General features: G+C 38.0%; 1 protein-coding gene across 2 annotated transcripts in view; it reads right to left on the minus strand.

Annotated features, from left to right (window-relative positions):
• Positions 1–19969, minus strand: part of LOC124596582 (poly(A)-specific ribonuclease PARN-like) — a 305688-nt gene that overhangs the window by 53203 nt on the left and 232516 nt on the right. Inside the window, exon 13 of one of the 2 annotated variants that reach the window (XM_047135773.1) lies at positions 4458–4534. In XM_047135773.1, the coding sequence (XP_046991729.1) occupies positions 4458–4534 (77 nt within the window). Of the gene's footprint in view, positions 1–4168; positions 4535–19969 lie in introns of those variants that run through there. The other variant, XM_047135772.1, reaches the window with a different exon arrangement.

A 19969-nucleotide genomic window follows, 5' to 3' on the forward strand; every position in this document is an offset into this window, starting at 1 on the left:
CCACTTCTCACGGTGGCACAAACACCTGCTCATTTTCAATGGGCCAGAACAGGGATAGTTGCTGACTGGAGGGGTATAGTATGATCCAACAAGTCACATTGTTTAGCCCACAGTGTGTGGAAGGCATAATTCAGGGCAGGTATGTTCTGCAATGTTTCGAGGGAGTTTTTCGTAACATGACATGGGCTCACTCATATAGGTCACTGGGAACATGAGCTAGGATGTTTATTTCAACATTCACAGTGAGCAAATTTTTTCTTTCTTCTCCATCTTTATGATTAATATGCCGAGGACTACAAATGTCCAAGACAATAACAGTTATCCTCACTTGGATGCGTGCATACATTTCTGATTTCATGAACACTCAGGCAGCCTACTGCACCTCGAATAGCTCAGTGAATCATCCACTCTTAATCATAAAGAATATGTCTAGGACTATCTGGAACAGAAGGTGAAACATAGCGACCAAAATCACGGTGACATTGTAGCTCTACAGGATCTAATCAATGAATGGCTTCGGCTAGGCATAGCATATCTGAAAAACTTGCGGAGCTCTATGTCACCAAACTGATGCCAATATATTAAAACTAGAGGTTGTGTTACATGGTATTAGCATGATAGCTCCATAGAGTGACTAATGTAACAACTTCAACTTCATTGGTTGCTACTGCTTATTATTATTACTATTACTACTATTTACACAAATACACCTAACAAACCATTAGTCAACTTGGGGAGTTCTCACACTAGTACCACATAGCGTCATTTGACACACATTGCTGAATAAAGGCAACATATAATCTTACAGACGCATTACAGTCTTCAGATTCGTGCATCCAAGCTGCTCCTGCATGTTTTCCAAACACCTTTCACTGGACCATTATCTCTAGTTTTTTTCTTACCTCTTGGAATCCAGCAAAGAACTGTTTGGGTTCATCTAACATCTGTAAACATAGTTAAATCTCTAAAACACATATTGTTTTAATTGCAGTGATGTGATCTTCAACTCTATTGTGTCCTGTAACGCATCAATCTGTTTTCCCATTTCTCCAGCAAACTCACATCACAAATCTCTCCACTGTATACTCAGCAAACCACAGCTTTTATAATAGCCACAGATTTTATAATAGCTTCATATTAATAATCTGTGTCTCATTGTATGAGACACAATTTGTAATACACACTGATTGCCAGCTTTCAGTTTTGGACAAACTGGAAGTTTAGTTTTCAAAATTCCGTTCTGTAACCAAAAGGAAACCAGCTAATTTTTACTGTGTTAAAAAAATTACTCTCTTTCTCTCTCTGTCCATCTAGTCTTCTTCAACTTCCTTAAATACAAAAACACATCAATTGATTTTATGACTTTGTTATTAATTTGCACAATTTTTTGATCAATATGATGCTTAGAATTTGTTTCAGGTGTACTATAACCGAATCCAGGCCTACTTTCAAACTTGCTCAGTTAATTGCTTCCATATGGTGATGAAACATACCTACGCTTAAGGAAAACAATATAATACCATCAGCAGCAAAATTAACTGGTGTTTTTGGTAATATGAAATATCCCTGCCTCCTTCAGTTCTAAATTTCCTCCCAACTTGATGAAGACTAATACAATAGGTAACTTTGACGTACAGTACATATTCCTCAACATACTAGTATGGGTTGAATCAAATGCTTTTGCAAAATATACCTATCCCAGACAAATGGAAATTCCTACTTACTGTTCACTTGTACAGTTTCAGTCACAACTTGCAAATGCCCCAGTACATTATTTCCACTTACACAGCCAAATATTGCTTTGCCTGATTAAAACCTAATCATTTTTCTACGTAGTTGCAGACAATTTTAGAGCATATACTGTACATTATCGGGAAGAAGCTGGTACAACTATTGCTTTTTATGTCTTGTTTCTTATCTATTGAAGCTGAATAATAATAGCTTTGTATTAATTACAAACAGAAAATGATGGGTGGAACCCAGCTTCAGCGATCAGAGACAGAGACAGAGATCATTTGTGTGCGAGTTGTGCTTCTGTGAATTTGTGTGTGTTTTCTACTTTAGAAGCAGGCCTTTTGGCCAAAAGCTCAAATGTCTAACAGTATTTTTGTTGTGCTAGTCTTTGCCTTCAGCTTAAACCACTTCTACTGACACACTATCTTCTCCATGTGGCTTCTCTTCCTTAATTCCTTGAACGAGTTTATAAATTTCACCTTAAAGTACTGTATGTGCATTTTAATCATAAACTGTTATTGCTCCAATTGCAGGCAATTTTCCATTTTTTCTGTATAAAACTACATACCAATTTTATTCAATATGAGAACAGCTATAAGGATTGTATAAAATAATTATAAGAAGAAGACCAGAAAGTGAATTTATAAGTGATTTTTAACTGAAATTTAATGTATATAATGCGGGAAATGCGAAAACTGTGTTGAACAGTATAAAAACAAAAGAAACTTGTTGATAATTTTTCTGACTGTACTCAAGGCAAGGTTCCATACATGTGCTTGAGAAAATGGCTAAAAATTGCTGGTATGAGAAAGTATAATTGAAAGTGTGCGAGTGTGACTTGACTTGAGAACATGTAAAACACGACTCCTATTTCCTAGAGCAAAGGAAAAAGATTCTATAGGAAAACAGCACCTTTTGATGTCCCACAACAACAGAAAAAGATTCAATGCGAAAATAGTGACTTCTGACATACAAAAAGCCCAGAAATTATATGAATGCACATGTGCACATAAATCGTGGCTGGAGGGTTGACAATCCTGATTCATGTCTTCAACAACACAAAAATTTAAGGAAGTCTTGGAATGCTGGAACAATTTTCTCTCTGTTGTTAGTTACTATGAGATATGTAATCTTAAGTGAGAAACATTATTAATAGGCAACCTAAGTTTCTGTTTTGCCTTTCTCATACGCTTAACATTTAAAATTATTTCAGCTGTTTGCAAAAGTATTTTGGTTAAATAAATGCTCCTTTCGTCTGTTTGTATGTACATATGACCTATATCTTCAACATGCTGCTTCTTTAGAGCGTTTTATGTTTTATTTTGAGCCTATGATCACCATTTTGAAATTCTAAAGTGATTTAGGAATGTTACATCTTTTTCAACTTCATTATTCTTTGATAAAAAATAGATAACTGCATTTTTAGCTCTTTTGTCCTTACTATTTTGTATTTGGTTGTTAAGGGTAAGTTCATCATTGTTTTCGGAAAATCTAGTAATGTATAACCTCTGTCATTTTTGGAATCGTATTTGAACTTCTCCATTAAAAGAATCATTCTTTAATTTCTAGCCCACTTTCCCATTCAAATCCCCGCACCCTCCAAAACATCATTTTGTAGTTGTGTCATTTGCCAGCTGATGCGCCTCTTCATCAAGGTCGTCTAGTGCCTCTTCACCAAGGTCGTCTACCTCCACATCACAATGAGAGTGCATTGATATGTTAAGATGAACAATTTCCATGGACTATCATTCATTTATTTTTAAAACAAGTCTTTTAATTATGTCTGATTTGTTTAGAATCTTCCAAAAGCAGAATGCTTTCCTGCCCACATGCAGCAAGCATATTTGATGGAAGGACAAAACAGCAAGGGGGAAAAGCAAACTATACTTGATTTGGCAAACACTACATTCAGGAATTTTGCAGTACTCCTACCAGTAAAACAGTCAAACATAAAATGACTGTCCCTACTAGCTAAAGGAATCGAAGAAAACATATCCTTAACATCTGGCAGGAAAAAAATAACAAAACCAATGAAAAAGTATACTACCACATAATTTGTATACTATCAGATAATAGGTAACTACTGAAAGGAACTTCTCTTTGGCACGATACAAAGGACTGAGTTAAGGGTACTATTCCTGCAAAAAAATGCATCAGTTTGGTGCAGGACTTCTCTCTTCCTTCACAGAGAGCACTCATGACGTCATGCACTCAATCTTCATTAGCAGCTGTTTCCATCTTTCACATAAGTTCAGTTTTATGATAAGCTTGTCAGCTTGGCTTTTTTTTATCACAGTTCATGCAATTTGAGCATTTATCTCAATTTTTATAATATACATTCATAAACTGAACATACACTTCAATGCTTTTTCAACATAGATATATTTAATATGCATTTTAAGACAGGATACTGACAAATAAAACTCACTGACACTTCACAATATTTTGTATATATATTTTTATACTTAATATCTAAGGTGATATGGAACACCATACCATTAATTTTATTTGTGTCTGGTGTTCTAAGCCTCTTTACGTTTTTGCACATACCCTTTCTAAGTAATTTCACTGCTATCCTCAAAGGGAGAGGAAATGTATGTTTGTGTACATCACCTGATATATGGCCAGAAAGGTAAGTCCAAAAATAAGACAAGGTAACATAAGGAATAGGATAAGGAATAACTGAAGGAAACACTTTGAGATTAGTTCATGCCACAACACACCTTGATTAGGAACTTCCAACTCTTCATCTTCTTCTGGGATGGTACCAATCCCACCTTTTCCAGTGACCATGTCTTTCCTGAAAGCAAAATTAAAATTCAGCAACAACTTTATCCAGGTGATAAGGAGAAAAGAGGTCTATACAAGTTGCATGGATAAAATAATAGCTAAAAATAGCACTATAGCACACTGAAAAGTAATGCCTCCAAATTTTTTATTTGAAAGCTCTTAAGGCTTTACGAAAGAATTATTAACATTCTACATCTTCAGTCTTCATGTCTACATATTTGCAGCCCTCTGCCACTAGAGGGCTCCAAATTGTAGTGCATAACTTGACAGTGTGTAATGTCAACTATGCTGGTGTCTGAGAAATAGCATGCTGTAATCAAGTTTCGAATTCAAAGAGTTCATCCACATATGAAACACCCTCTCCTTCAGTGTGACAGTGCCAGATGACACAAGAGCACAGTGAGATCTGCAACAATCTGACACACTGGGTTCACTGTCATCGGTCATCCTCCATGCAGTTCGTATTTGGTCCCATCTGATTGTCACCACCTTTTCCCACCAATACTTAAAAAACTTCAATTACTTCACTTTGATAGTGATGAGGTGGTGCACGCGGAGGTGAGGTTGTGGCCCTGTCAACAATCAAACATTCTGGTCTCTCACTGAGAGAAATGCTTTCATTGCCAGGTTGACTATGTTGAGAAGTAAATATGTAGACATGAAGAATAAAAATGTAGAATATTAATAACAATTGTTTTATTTAAAACACATTCCGAGTCTTCATATAAAAGGTTTGGAAACATTACTTTTCAGCATGCCTACATAAATACTTCAAATTTTCCTCCTACCATTCATTAGACATTTCTCTCCACAAACCAACTTATTAAATCAGTTAACAGTATTATTTGTTACAGAGTTAATAAAAACTGTGATGCTCTCTTCCATCATACATTATTCATAAGAAGCATTTCTTGTCCTTTCAGTGAACACTTAGCAAAAAAGTTATTTAATTAGTTAAAAATTTGTGTAATTTTTGGGCAAGGTACTTTATGTTCTGTAAGAATCAAATTTCCCATACAAACATGATTTTTATGCAGATTTTTAGCTACGGAAGTATCTCTGCTTTTGTAATGATTTACCAGATTATAAAATTATTTTGCTTTGTCTCTTTCACATCTTTTGAATTTATTCGTTTATTCATCCAAGATCGAGATCAATTTGGATTTTTGGTAAGGTGGGTGAATTTAACAAGTGTAAAGGTTTGCTCATTGAAGTTCGTCTACCTAAGCACTGTTAAGTTTTAGCCTACGGCGTGCTGAGACAAGCAGGCAACAGAATACAATTTCAGTCAGATGTAGTGCAAGGTAAGGAAGATTTTGTGGCCTTTCGACCATTTGAGGATAACAAGAACCACTGAAGGGTAGTATAAAAGTTTATTGGACAGTATTATTATGAGGGGAGTAAATGCATAATAGAAGTGAGCAACTGGGCAATACTGTCAATACTGAAAGGACCTTCCTTCCACATACTGATTACAGTAGAGTTGTTTTCAAAACAGATATGGTTTCTTCCATACATGAATATTAACAATGAAATTATGGACACACAATTGAAGAATGTTCATATTTAACTGTAAGAATTGCAGTTCATACACTTATTCAAACATTACCCATCCATGAAGATCAACTGTGCTTATTACCATTGATGCAAGATGCATGGACTTGCTGCTGTTTATACCATGCTAATTCAGCCTTTAGGGTCTTCAAAAGTTTGATTACCATCATGAATGTTAAGACTGGTCTGTGTAGACTAAATGCTGAAAAAGTCACTGGAGAAGTTGATTGGATTTTGACTGAGTGACTCTCTCTAACTCTCACATTGTCAACATCTTAAAGCAGGATTATTACACAAAAACAATAAAAACACAAACTGCTCACCTGTCTCCTGAATGAAGAAAATTCCTATTTACGCACATCAAAAGATGTTTTGCATCATCCCGGTTCCCAGAACTCCTGAACATAGATGCTACCTGTGGATATTGTATCACAGACACCGTCCCTTTGACTGTTCAGAGATGTCACTAAACCCGCCCAAAGATGTAAACAACCACGCATGAGCAGCACCTATTAGACAGAGGGAGTCCAAGCCGATCAGTTCCAGTCATTTCACCAGGAATGATGCCGTGTTGTCTGTAGTTCAACCATGCCTAGACTGTCAATACCATGAATCAATCACACCCGCATTATTATTTTGTGCCAGGAAAGGCTCTCAGCAATGGAAGTGTCAAGGCGTCTCGCAATTAACCAAAGTAATGTTGTTCGAACATGGAGGAGATACAGAGAGACAGGAACTGTTGATGACCTGCCTCGCTCAGGCCGCCCTAGGGTTACTACTGCAGTGGATGACCACTACCTACGAATTACAGCTCGGAGGAATCCTGACACAATGCCACCATGTTGAATACTGCCTTTCGTGCAGCCACAGGACGTCATGTTATGACTCAAACTGTGCGCAATTGGCTGCATGATGCACAACTTCACTCCCAATGTCCATGGTCAGGTCCATCTTTGCAATCACGGCACCCTGCAGCACGGTACAGATGGGCCCAACAACAAGATGAATGGACTGCTCAGGATTGGCATCATGTTCTATTCACCGACGAGTGTCGCATATGTCTTCAACCAGACAATCGTCAGAGACGTGTTTGGAAGCAACCCAGTTAGGCTGAAGGCCTTAGACACACTGTCCAGCAAGTGGAGCAAGATGGAAGTTCCCCACTGTTACGGGGTGGCATTATGTGGGGCTGACGTACGCCGTTGGTGGTCATGGAAGGCACTGTAATGGCTGTATGATATGTGAATGCCATCCTCCGACCAATAGTGCAACCATATCGGCAGCATATTGGTGAGGTCGACAATTCGTGCCCCCATCGTGCACATCTTGTGAATGACTTCCTTCAGGATAACGACATTGCTCGACTAGAGTGGCCAGCATGTTCTCCAGGCATGAACCCTATCGAACATGCCTGAGATAGATTGAAACAGGCTATTTATGGACAACATGACCCACCAACCATTCCGAGGGATCTCCACCGATTCGCCATTGAGGAGTGGGGCAATCTGGACCAACAACACCTTGATGAACTAGTGGATAGTATGCCACAACGAATACAGGTAGGCATCAATGCAAGAGGACGTGCTACTGGGTATTAGAGGTATCGGTGTGTACAGCAATCTGGACTACCGCCTCTGAAGGTCTTACTGTATGGTGGTACAGCATGCAATGTGTGGTTTTCATGAGCAATCAAATGGGTGGAAATGATGTTTATGTTGTCTCTATTCCAATTTTCTGTACAGGTTCTGGAAAACTCTTGGAACTGAAGAGATGCTAAACTTTTTTTAATATGTGTATGACGAACATCAATGTTACTAGAATAATTCAATATTTTATTACAAAGAAAGTGCCATAATTTCCCACAACTCACAAATATCAAATTACAAATAAAGCCTGCAAGTGAGATCTAACACGGGACTCGAGTGTTGCCAGCAAGATAGTAACTCTATGGGTCATTTCTGGATGATGCACAGACCACAGCATCATAATTTCCTTGCTTTTCAAGGAACAGTGACTCCAATCAGTTACTGCACGTAATAAGTAAATGGCCAACCAATTTGTTAGTAACTTATGAGTTTTCAAATTTTCACATAATCAATAGAGTAAATAATGAAGATGAGCTAGTCGGTGGGTAAAAGAATTAAATAAATGTATGGGGTTCCCTTATCTCTCATTTGTTACCAGATAGTTTACACACACACACACACACACACACACACACACACACACACACAGAGAGAGAGAGAGAGAGAGAGAGAGAGAGAGAGAGAGAGAATTTTGCAACTGTCACACTTCTTACCAAAGCAATGTGATTAACGAAAGTTCACTCACAAAATAAATACATAACGAGCTTACTTCCATTTCTCTTCCTCCAAAGCTCCTCTCTCACTTTCCCGACAACAGACACCCTTTCCTCTAGTCAGCATCATTAATTCCTAACATACATGATCAGATAAAGAGAGAACTTGGAATAATGAGGTCATTAGAGACAATGCGTGTGTGTCGGCTGTACCATTTCTGGTTCTTGGAGCCATGACAGAAATAACATCTGAATTGAGCAAGGCTCTAACAGCAGACTTTTGACATCACAAGGCTCTCGAAGGAGAAGTGAGTCAACATAAACTACTGCATTTCGACTGGCTGCCATAGTGAAAGCTAGAGGGGACTGTCCTCTTGTCTGATTGTCTAATTGTTAAGCTTCTGATATCGTACAAAAGAGCATGGGAGACATAACATCATTTTATACTTAATTTTAGACACCAAAGTGATAAACCAAGGAGACAAGAATCACTTCATAAGAGGTAAATGAGAGAAGTAAAGAGACTGACAACACTGCAAGCAATATGGCAAATCTGTGTTGTTCTACTTGTATAGGCTGGTGTGTTTATCCCTTCCAGATGTTCTGTCCGAGTTTCAGCGCCATACAGCAATCGCGTCATTTTTGAGAATGCTATCAGAGAAGTTGAGTTTTTGTTGTGTGTTATGAAAATGGAACAGAGAAATTTAGAAAAACATTATGCAATCAAGTTTCATGCTGAACTTCTGAAATCTGTGAGTGTAGCCTTTGAGAAGTTGAAATATGCCTATGGGGAACATTCCTTATCCAGAGGACAAATTTTTATCTGGCATAAATCATTTCTAGAATGCCGAGAACACATTGAAGATGAACCTCACTTAGAGAGACCTTCAACTTAAAAAACTGATGAAAACATCAAATGTGTGGATGCTCTTGTGAGATCAGACAGATGTTTAACACTAAGGACGATGGGTGAACTGTTAAACTTCACAAAGATGTCCTCGAAAGGCTAAGAAAGAGGGTGAATCGAGTGACCACGGACACTGCAGACAAGTGGATGCTGCAACATGACAATGCTCTGTCACACAGCCAATTTCATCATGGAAGTTTTGACCTCAAAAGGCATTCCTGTGGTTCCACAGCCAATCTCTCTATTCGCCTGATCTGAATCCTTGTGGCTTGTGTCTTAAAAGGACATCATTTTGGGACTTTGGAGAACATTCAAAAGAATGTGATTGACACATTAAAAACCCTGCCAGTTGAAGCCTTTCAGCACCGCTACCAAGATTGTGAACAGTGGCTTTACTGCTTTACAGCTGCAACAGGGATCTATTTTGAAGAGGCCAATACTGTTGTTTGATTTTTTATCGACCAAAGGTTTTTTTTTTTTCTTCAGTCTCATTAAATTTTCTCACACACCTCGTAGTCCACTGAAACTGCCAGAAAAAAAGCCTGTACCTTGCAAAAGGTGGGGTAGAAGATTTTATTTTTTTAACTCGTTCATATTGTTGGAAAGGTTAGCAAAAGAAGTTTTGCCAACAAAATTTCTCTTGGGAAAACTTTCTGCAGTCAAAAAACTTTGAAAATTTCAGACTTTTTTCAGTTTTTTCAAAATATCTCAGTTTCATTTGCTCCTATCGCTTTGACATCTATTTTGTTTTTTAAAGAGCACAAAAATCTCTACAAATTTGATTCTTACCATTTTTTTCTACTCCCAGTATCTAAGGCACTACAGCACGTCAAAAAATACCTTTTTTTTTTCAAATTTCGAGCAAAGTGGCACATTACCTAATTTTTGAACACTGTTATTTCAGTTTCTATTTGTGTAGTATAAACATATTACTCATCGTGTTATTCATTGGAATTTACCATCTCACTCTGCTGCAGGGCCAGGACAAACAGCATCATATTCAGTAACTACGAACACATTCACGTCGGATTGCATGAAGTTTATTAGTGTTACAATATGTAATAAGATTGCATGCAGGTTGCCGTACATTTTCTACAGTTGATTGACGTTAATGATCAGTTATAAGAAAAAGTATGTAGGAATTGTTCTTTAGCGGACCAAAGCGTATTTATTCTTTGGCCTTCGTTCCAGTGGAAGATGTGAAGTCAGGTGGACCGAGTAAATTTTTTGTCATTGATGGAGGGTACCTTATCCACAAAGTGACTTGGACTCAAAATGTTTGCTTCAAGTCAATAGCCCAAAGCTATGTTTCTTACCTGCAATGTCATTTTGGATCTCAATTTGCTATTGTATTTGATGGGTATCCATGTGAGGGAGACAAATGTAGCACAAAGAGTGCTGAGAGGATTCGTAGGTCCAAAAAACATTCTTCGGTTAACATTGTGGTTGAATCAGAGATGGTGAACCAAGTCCCTCAGGACAAGTTCTTGGACAACGAATGAAACAAGATGCGTTTGATCACACTTCTTAAAAAGAAATTTATGGAGTGTAGCACTGAATTGCTCCAGGCACAAGAAGATGCTGACGTTATGATTGTAACATGTGCCATTTCAAGAACCAAAGATTTTGGAAGTGTTGTCATTGTAGGAGAAGATGTTGACCTGCTCATGACCGGTTTGGGGCAAGGCATTGAAAACTTATTTTTCGTAAAGCCAGGAAGAAGAAATGCAGAAGACAAGTGGTTTTCCACTGCAGCTTACAAGTTTGACAGTGAATATATTCTGTTCACTTATGCCTTTAGCGGATGTGATACAACATCCGCTTTTTTTGGTCAAGGAAAAATTAAGTGCTGCAATATTGTTGCGAAAAATGAACACCTAACCTCAGCCCTTTGCACATTCAATAAACCACGTGCTACCCATGTAGAAATAATAACAGCAGGAGAACAGGTTACTTTCGCATTGTATAGTGGAGGTGTCAGCAGTTCCCACACACTAGACCATTTGCGGTACCAGCTATTCACCAAGTCTGCCACAAAAAGTTAACTGAATCTTGCACGGTTGCCACCTACACAAGATGCTGCACATCATTCGTTGCGGACTTACTAACAAGTCCAAAGTTGGATGGGAAACTGGAAACCTCCTGAGAAATGGGGCTGGAATCACACTGACCACGGTCCAATGCCCGTTATGATGAGCCAAGATCCAGCACCTGAAGCACTTCTTCACATTGTTTCATGCTTATGCAAGCTGAACTGTGGCGGAGCGTGCTCTTGCAGAAAAGCGGGTTTGAAATGTTCTTCAATTTGTAAGAAATGTATTGGGGGTCAACTGTGAAAACGTGCCAAAATTTTTATATGAAGACAGTGAAGAAGATGTTATGGAGGATGTTGAGGAAACCGCTGACGAAATCAACGAACTTGCCGAGGCTGACTCGCTGTTTAAAGAAGAGGTCAATCTGGGATCAACTCTATGTACAGACCCTGAATCCGTAACTCAAGGTATTTCTGGTGACACTGAGGAACCTGGCCCATCAAAACGTTGGAAGTGATGCTCATATCTGTCTCAAGCGCGCTAAAGTGCGATATTACACGTATTGCACACCCAGAACTGTCAACATTTTTTAGTAACTGACAATGCATTTCAATTGTAATAAAGCTACTTTTTTTTAATGTCAACTGTGTGGCTTTTATACACAAGAATAATTACCTACCTAATTAGGCTGCCTATTGCAGCTAATAATAGTTCAGTTTCCTGAGACAAATTATTTTGTGTGTGCGTGCGTGTGTGTGTATGCATGTCTCTTAATGATGTATTTTTATATTTATAGTTCTACAAATACCAGGGCAGAGGTGCCCCATAGTGAACTTGAGGTAGTGATGTAAGAATCACAATAGCTGGGTGCCCAGCAATCCTCATGTTGCATACAGAGAAATTGAATACCTGAAAGTGAGGTAGTAAATTCCAACATATAACATGATGTATAATGTATTTATACTACACAAACAGAAAAAATAGTGTTCAAAAATAAGGTATCTTACCACTATGCTCAAAATTTGAAAAATTGGTATTTTTTTAGGCGCTGTAGCGCCTTAGATATTGGGAGTAGAAAAAAATGGCAAGAATCAAATTTGTAGAGAATTTTGTGCTCTTTAAAAAAGAAAATAGACGTTAAAGCGATAGGAGCAAATGAAACTGAGATATTTAGAAAAATTGAAAAAAGGCCGAAATTTTCCAAGTTTGTTGACTGCAGAAAGTTTTCCCAAGCGAAATTTTGTTGGCAAAACACGGTTTTCTGATCTTTCCAACAATATGAACAAGTTGAAAAAATAAACTCTTCTACCCCACCTTTTGCAATTTGACTGGACTATAGTATCTCGTCAGTAATGTAATGTATGACTGTACAGTGAAGCAGTTTGTGCCAACATGAGAAAGTGCCAACATGAGAAAGTGCATGATTAAGCTCCATTATCTTCAAGCAAAGCAGATTATGTTATCAGTTCACATATGTTTAATTTGTCTCCTGATTAGCTTAATAACATATATTCATCGTGTGAACTTAATACGTGCACACGTGATAAAGCAACACTGCAGGAGCTAGCTTCTTACTTTCTCTAATAAAAAATGTTTGTAATAAAGAAACTGCTAACATCTCTATGAATTACAGCCTTCATTATTAAGCCTGGTTCACTGCAGCCTCTCATCTAAAGTACCTCTCATCTAAAGTAACAGACTTGAGACATTCAAATGGTTCAAATGGCTCTGAGCACTATGGGACTTAACTGCTAAGGTCATCAGTCCCCTAGAACTTAGAACTACTTCAACCTAACTAACCTAAGGACATCACACACATCCATGCCCGAGGTAGGATTCGAACCCGCTGACCTTAGTGGTGGCGTGGTTCCAGACTGTAGCGCCTAGAACTGCTCGGCCACCACGGCCTGCAGACTTGAGATGTACATACTACTTTTGTGCTGGAACAATGGCGCCAAATCAAGACACCTACTTTGCGGAACTAGTAGAACTTGTCTCAGAAAATGTCCCTCACATGTGCCGCTACTCCAGTACAAATGGAGATAGTGACATGCTATTCGTGGTTACATTGAGGAGGAAATGGTACACTGCTTCTGTAACCACATTCCATTTATCAGCTTGCATTCAATGTTGAGGCATATATTGCATTCAATACAAGTTTTATGATTTGTCCAATGCTAATTTCTCAAAGAACCTTATTTCACTGTATACAGTGTGGAAGATTCATCCACACAGAAGAAAAAGGTCATGGTCGGTGTTGCCAGAACTATATACTTATATGGATGCTCATATATTCCCTGAACTCTTACGGGACTTGGTAAGAATGTCTTCCACGAGTAATGAGTGTGTTGGGGTGGGACACTACGAATGTAGTGTGTGGACATACAATGTGAGAAGGTGGGTCTCGCGGGAGGCGTGCGCAAGATAGTCCCTGCAGTCGCGCTATCCTCTGCGCCCTCGGTGGCTCGGATGGACAGAACGTCTGCCATGTAAGCAGGAGATCCTGGGTTCAAGTCCCGGTCGGGGCTCACATTTTCACCTGTCCCTGTTGATATAGATCAACGTTCGTTAGCGGCTGTATTTCATGATGAGAGAACAGTTCGTTGATACCGTCACTGTAGAAAGTTTGGCTTTCCTGATGGAGTAACAACCTCAACTATGTTTGCATCGCTTCATCACTGTCAAGGTGAAGTCTTGTAGGTGTTCTTTAAGTTTTGGGAACAGATAAAAATCGAATGGGGGACAAGTCAGGACTATATGGAGGATGATTGATGACAGTCAACTCAAAGCATCTGATTGTTGCAGAGCTTGTGTGTGGTCTGGCATTGTCTTGCTGAAGCAGAGGGTGCTCCATGTGTGGACAAACTATTAGAATTCGAAACTCCATTAAAGCATGTTGTTGCTCAAGCACTGACATAGTTACGCTATGCACTGTCATGTTACATGCTACAGTTTGGATTCACCTAGTGATAGAGGGTGGCAAAGGGTTGTAAATATATGTAAAAACTTTTAGGAGTTTTTACGTAAAAAATTTGGAGGCATTGATTTTCAGCATACCTTCATACATGCGCTGATAAATTGCCACTGCTGACAATACACTATGTGAAGAGAATTCTCAGCATTGTTAATGAATTGGTAGTGCTCCTCTAGAACAATGGAATTCATGAGGCTCCCTGTTATATGATCACTGAATCTCAAGCTGGTCACAGTTCTAAACCATCTATTCAAAAAATACTGTAACACACCTTTGCAGATCAATAAGGTACGCACCAACTTTGAAATATTTCACGGTAATGTTACAAACAGTTCCAAAGTGGTGAATAATGCAATTTCTGAAACTAAATGTGTTATATGTTATTAGTATCATCTTTCTCGAGTATAAGTGCAGTCTCTTTGCTCTACAGTGTGAGTCATTAACTATTGCCACCTAGAAAAACTCCGAAAGATGGTAGTAGCTGAAAGTTTGCGGGACGAATGTTGTATGGGACAACGGGGGCCATAATATGACACTGGTGGGATTCCATAGTTCAGTACTTATTTTCTGATAGCGGCTATTGAGACAAGTCCAATGATGTGTAACAGTAAGGTCTTTGAAGGTCAATGAAGGTCAAAAAGGTGGCATGAACATCAATTTACAGAAGGTGTTCGAAGCAATGACCATTGGTATCAATGCAGTGTGGAATCCTCTTATGATGGATTGAGTGGTATTCCTTATCACTTGGGCACTTATCAAAGCATATGCTCTGACAACTCTCTCTCGTATATCGTGCAAAATAGTAAATATTCGCTGAATACGGTGTATCCATCTAATGTGCCATTGACATGTAAACACCATTCGACAGTTTCGCAATACAACACTAATAGGAACGGTAAGACTAGTATCATCGAATCAAGCAAAAGTGAGTGAACTATTCCTATGAAGAACAAATCGATATGCGTCTCATTTACAGAGAATGCCAACGAAATTCAGTGAGAGCTAGAGACTTATACACTGAAAGATGTCCTCAACGTACTAACCCTACATGTCATACATTTAAATATGTGGATGATAAATTGAGAAAAACTGGATCTTCAGCGCATCGGAAACGTATCTGGCAAAGGAAAGTGACTAACGAGGAAACGGAAATTGGTACTCTCGCCACTGTGGTTTAAGATTCTTGTGTTAGTTCGCGTCAAATCACAAGGGAATCTGGCATGAGCCAGAGTAGTGTGGTTTGTGTTCTGCATCGTCATAAATATCATCCTCACCATATCAGTCTCCACCAAGAATTAACTGGTACGGGTTGCATGCGTCGCACTGAAGTCTGCCGATGGGCTCAACTTCAGATTCAGAGGGATGACCCATTTATTAATTTCATTTTATTCACTGACGAGGCTACATTCATGAACCATGGAAATGTTAATTTGCATAACATGCACTATTGGGCAACTGAAAATCCATGTTGGCTGCAGCAAGTTGCATACAAAAAACTGTGGTCGGTGAATGTATGCTGTGGGATTCTGGAGGACAGAATTATGGGCCCCTATTTCACTGAAAAAAATCTTAATGGTAGGAAGTACACCACATTAAAATACGATGGGTGTCTGGCACATTTTTCGTTGATGGCTAGAAATGAGTTGCAGAGAAAATTCCCAAATCGTAGGATTGGACGCAGAGGAGGTGTGTCATAGCCGGCTAATAACATATAACACATTTAGTTTCAGAAATTGCATTTCTCACCACTTTGGAGCTGTTTGTAACATTACCGTGAAATATTTCAAAGTTTGCGTGTATCTTATTGATCTGCAAAGGTGTGTTATAGTATTTTTTTAATAGATGGTTTAGAACTGTGACCAGCTTGAGATTTAGTGATCATGTAACAGGAAGCCTCATGAATTCCATTGTTCTAGAGCAGCACTACCAACTCATTAAGAATGCTGAGAATTCTCTTCACATAGTGTATTGTCAGCATAAAATTAACTAATGGTTTTCTGTGGCAATTTATCAGTGCATGTATGAAGGTATGATGCCTCTGGATTTTTTCTTGCGGGGATTCATGAAAGACATTGTTTATAAAGACGTTCCAACTACACCTGAAGATATGCAAGAGAGAATAGTCAGAACACGTGCTTTGGTAAGTGCCGATATGATGAGGAATACCACTCAACCCATGATAAGAAGATTGTGGCACTGCATTCATACCAATGGTCATCACTTCGAACACCTTCTGTAAATGGACATCCATGCCACCTTAGTGACTTCGGTGACCTTCAAAGACCTTCCTGTTACACATCATTGGATTTGTCTCAATAGGCACTACCAGAAAATAAGTACCAAACTATAGCATCTTCATATCTTTGAAACAAACCCACCTAACAACAAAAAACCAATGTCACATTATGGCCCCCGTTGTCCCACGCAACTTTTGTCCTACAAACTTTTCAGCTACTATCATACTTTCAGAGTTATTCATGGCAGCAATAGTTAGTGACTCATCCCGTATAGTATTGAACACATGACCAGTCAGTGCAAAAGAAAGTTTCCAAGACAAGTTAGTCCAGCATTCTGGTGGTTGGCTACATGGAACATCAAATATATGTCAGTTGGCAAATCTGAACCAGAGAGCATGGTGCCCATTACCATGAGAATAAATATAACAATATTAGTACATAAAGTTTTGCCATTGTGTGTATTTTACAGTCCTAAAGTCAGAGGCCTGAATCTCAGTTTTGGACATTGATACCTGATAAAACAAGCTTAATCACTGATTTCTCTAAGTAAAATTACAAATCAAATGGTTGTCCCTCACAAAGTCTGCATATAAACCTTTGTTAATGGAGATTCTTTACTTTAAATGTTTAAGATATACACAGTTGAATCCTAACACTGCCACACTTATTTACAAAATGATTCACATAAATGACATCTCAAGACAGCAGCCATAGATGCAAACATGAAGGAAGCTCCTAATACTGTGTTGGACTGTCAGTAACTGAACTAAAGGTGTATGAAATGGCTAACACCATAAACATACCCAAGAATGAATATAGCACATTTTGTATGAAATACTGACTATGTGAAAGTTCTGCACAAAGTGGGTGTAATACATGTTGAATATTGGCCAAGAGAAAACTGCTTACTTTGCAAAGGGCAAAACAATAATTGGTGATTTATATGCAGGTTTTATGGACAAATGGCACCCAGGAGCGAAGTCAAAATATTGAAGAGGTCTGAATCCCAAAAGAAAAAAGATCTTTGATCAGAATCAGATAACGCCACAACTGTGCTTCCAATATTCACCCTGTTTGTCAGCTTTCGACTCTCATCTATTTCCATAAAGGAAAAAGTTATGGCTGGAAAAAAAGTTTCAAGACCAAGGACACAGCCATGACAGCAGTAGGCAGAAGTTATGCAAACTTTCCAGAATCACTCTTAAAGTGTGGATTTTACTCACTAAGAAAATGCAGTATGTGCAATAATCTGAATGTAGAATATATTTAAAAATTAGTACAGTATATCCCCGACAAAAATGAATTTTGCCAAAAATGAATTATTACACTCTGGATCAAGAGCCTTTTACCTTAACTTCAATTAAAATACATCCCCATGAATGAAAGTGCCACTATGACTAAAAATTAAGATTTGTCATTTTCAGAACAAAGAGAATGTGTAACCTTTAATTGTAATGAGTAAAAAAGAAGAAAGGAACATATGTTTGCAGACCACTGTGTTCCTTATTTTGTGAATGCTGTACATTTATTTCAATTACTGTTCAACCTAATATAGAACAGTGTCTGATAATTTACACACAATCAACTTACATTGTATTCTTACGGTTTCATAAGAGTCAGTCACTAATTGTGACACTGTAAGGTACCACAGCTATATAAAAATATTTTTAAATTAATGCTCAAAGTTTTTTTTAGGAAAGACAATTTCTACATTTCTAGACAGAATTCATTTCTGGCCAGTTCCCCACAGTAACTGCTGCTTTTCATCATCAGTATTTTGACAAACGGAATTAAGAAATACAAGTTCAGAATGATATCCTCAGAAAACTGACCTTTAACTGCTAGCAAAACAGTTTGTTATTTGCATGTGCCATAGACTTTAACTGCAAAGTTTCACTATTATACGGAACAAGTCAGTTTTACTATTATAGCACATTTTCTCAGAGGAAAATATGGTAACATGCTGACCATTTATATAGTGTATTAAGGTTCTTTTAACATGCATACAGTACCTAACTATGTTCATCAAGGCACCCCCCCCCCCCCCCCCCCCACTCTCTCTCTCCTCTACACACACACACACACACACACACACACACACACACAGAGAGAGAGAGAGAGAGAGAGAGAGAGAGAGAGAGAGAAGGCTGTATCAAGGAAACTGTGTTTGTAGTCAATTTTATCATCCCCTGAATTCTTTATATCACTGGGTAGGTGGCAAAAACTTAATGGCTGAGTGGCAACAAAAACTTTATGGCTGAGTAACTCACTCCTTTCTGTGTCACACTAAGGCTAAGTGAAGGGTACTGTATGTCATTTATCCTTTTATTATTATGTTCCTGAATGTTATCACTGTTTTCAAACTGTTGTTGACTGTTAACAACAAGATTGAGGTAGCAAATGTACTGTGAGGCTGTTGTTAGTATGTCCAGTTGTTTAAGGAATTTCTAGAGTGATACTGTCCTTATTTAAGATATTAGTGAATGAAAATAAGAAAAGTAATCAACTTTTTGTCATTTTCATCTCCAAAATCCAATACTGTCCGTAATGCAAAAGTTGCATAGCTAAGACGCTTAGGGATATCTGTAACCTGGGACCCTCAGTTTCAGTTCTTATCAATACACACACCTAAGAATTTAGAATATTTTGTTTCATCTATTGATTTACACTCATGCATTATATATAATTATGTGATCAGCCTTGAGTGACATTGAATTGCATGTGTTGTGTTCTCTCTAGATTTAGTAGTCTAATTGCAGAGAATCAGTTATCAATTTTCAAGAAAATATTATTTATGTTTCCAAGTATCAACGTTATTCTCCATTAGGCTTCACTACAATAATTGCATTGTCAGCAAAGAGAATTATTTCTGCTTCTTGGATAGATAATGGAAGAACATATATATACGACATGAACAAGCGTGGAGACAATATCGATCACTGTGAAACACCTGTAGTTTCGCTGTATATGAGTTTCCTATTGAAACACTCAGAATCATTTCAGGTAGAAAGGATAAAAACCAGTTACCAGTAAGATCTCTTATGTCACAATACTTGTGCATGTCTAGGAACATACTGTTAACTGAAAAATCAAATGCTGTTGACAAGTCATAGAAGATACCAGCTGGCATTTTGTCATTCAAGTTTTGTATAATCTGATTTGTGAATCGCAAAATAGTACATCCTATGGAGAGACCCTTTTGAAATCCAAACAGAGAATGACACAGTAGCTTGCTTTGAGATATGGGGTGCTATGGTTCTTACATACATCATTTTTTCAAGTATCTTTGAGAAAGAAGTAATAATTAATATAACATCTGTTTAAGTAGCTTTCTCATAAAGGGATCAGACAAATGCCTATTTCACTCTGTCTGGAAATATCCACTGTGATAGTGATGTATTACATATATGAGGATTTTACTAGTAGTGGTGACCAAGAAAT

Source organism: Schistocerca americana, chromosome 2 (assembly GCF_021461395.2).
Source record: "Schistocerca americana isolate TAMUIC-IGC-003095 chromosome 2, iqSchAmer2.1, whole genome shotgun sequence".
In the NCBI taxonomy this organism is placed as follows: Eukaryota; Metazoa; Arthropoda; class Insecta; order Orthoptera; family Acrididae; genus Schistocerca; species Schistocerca americana.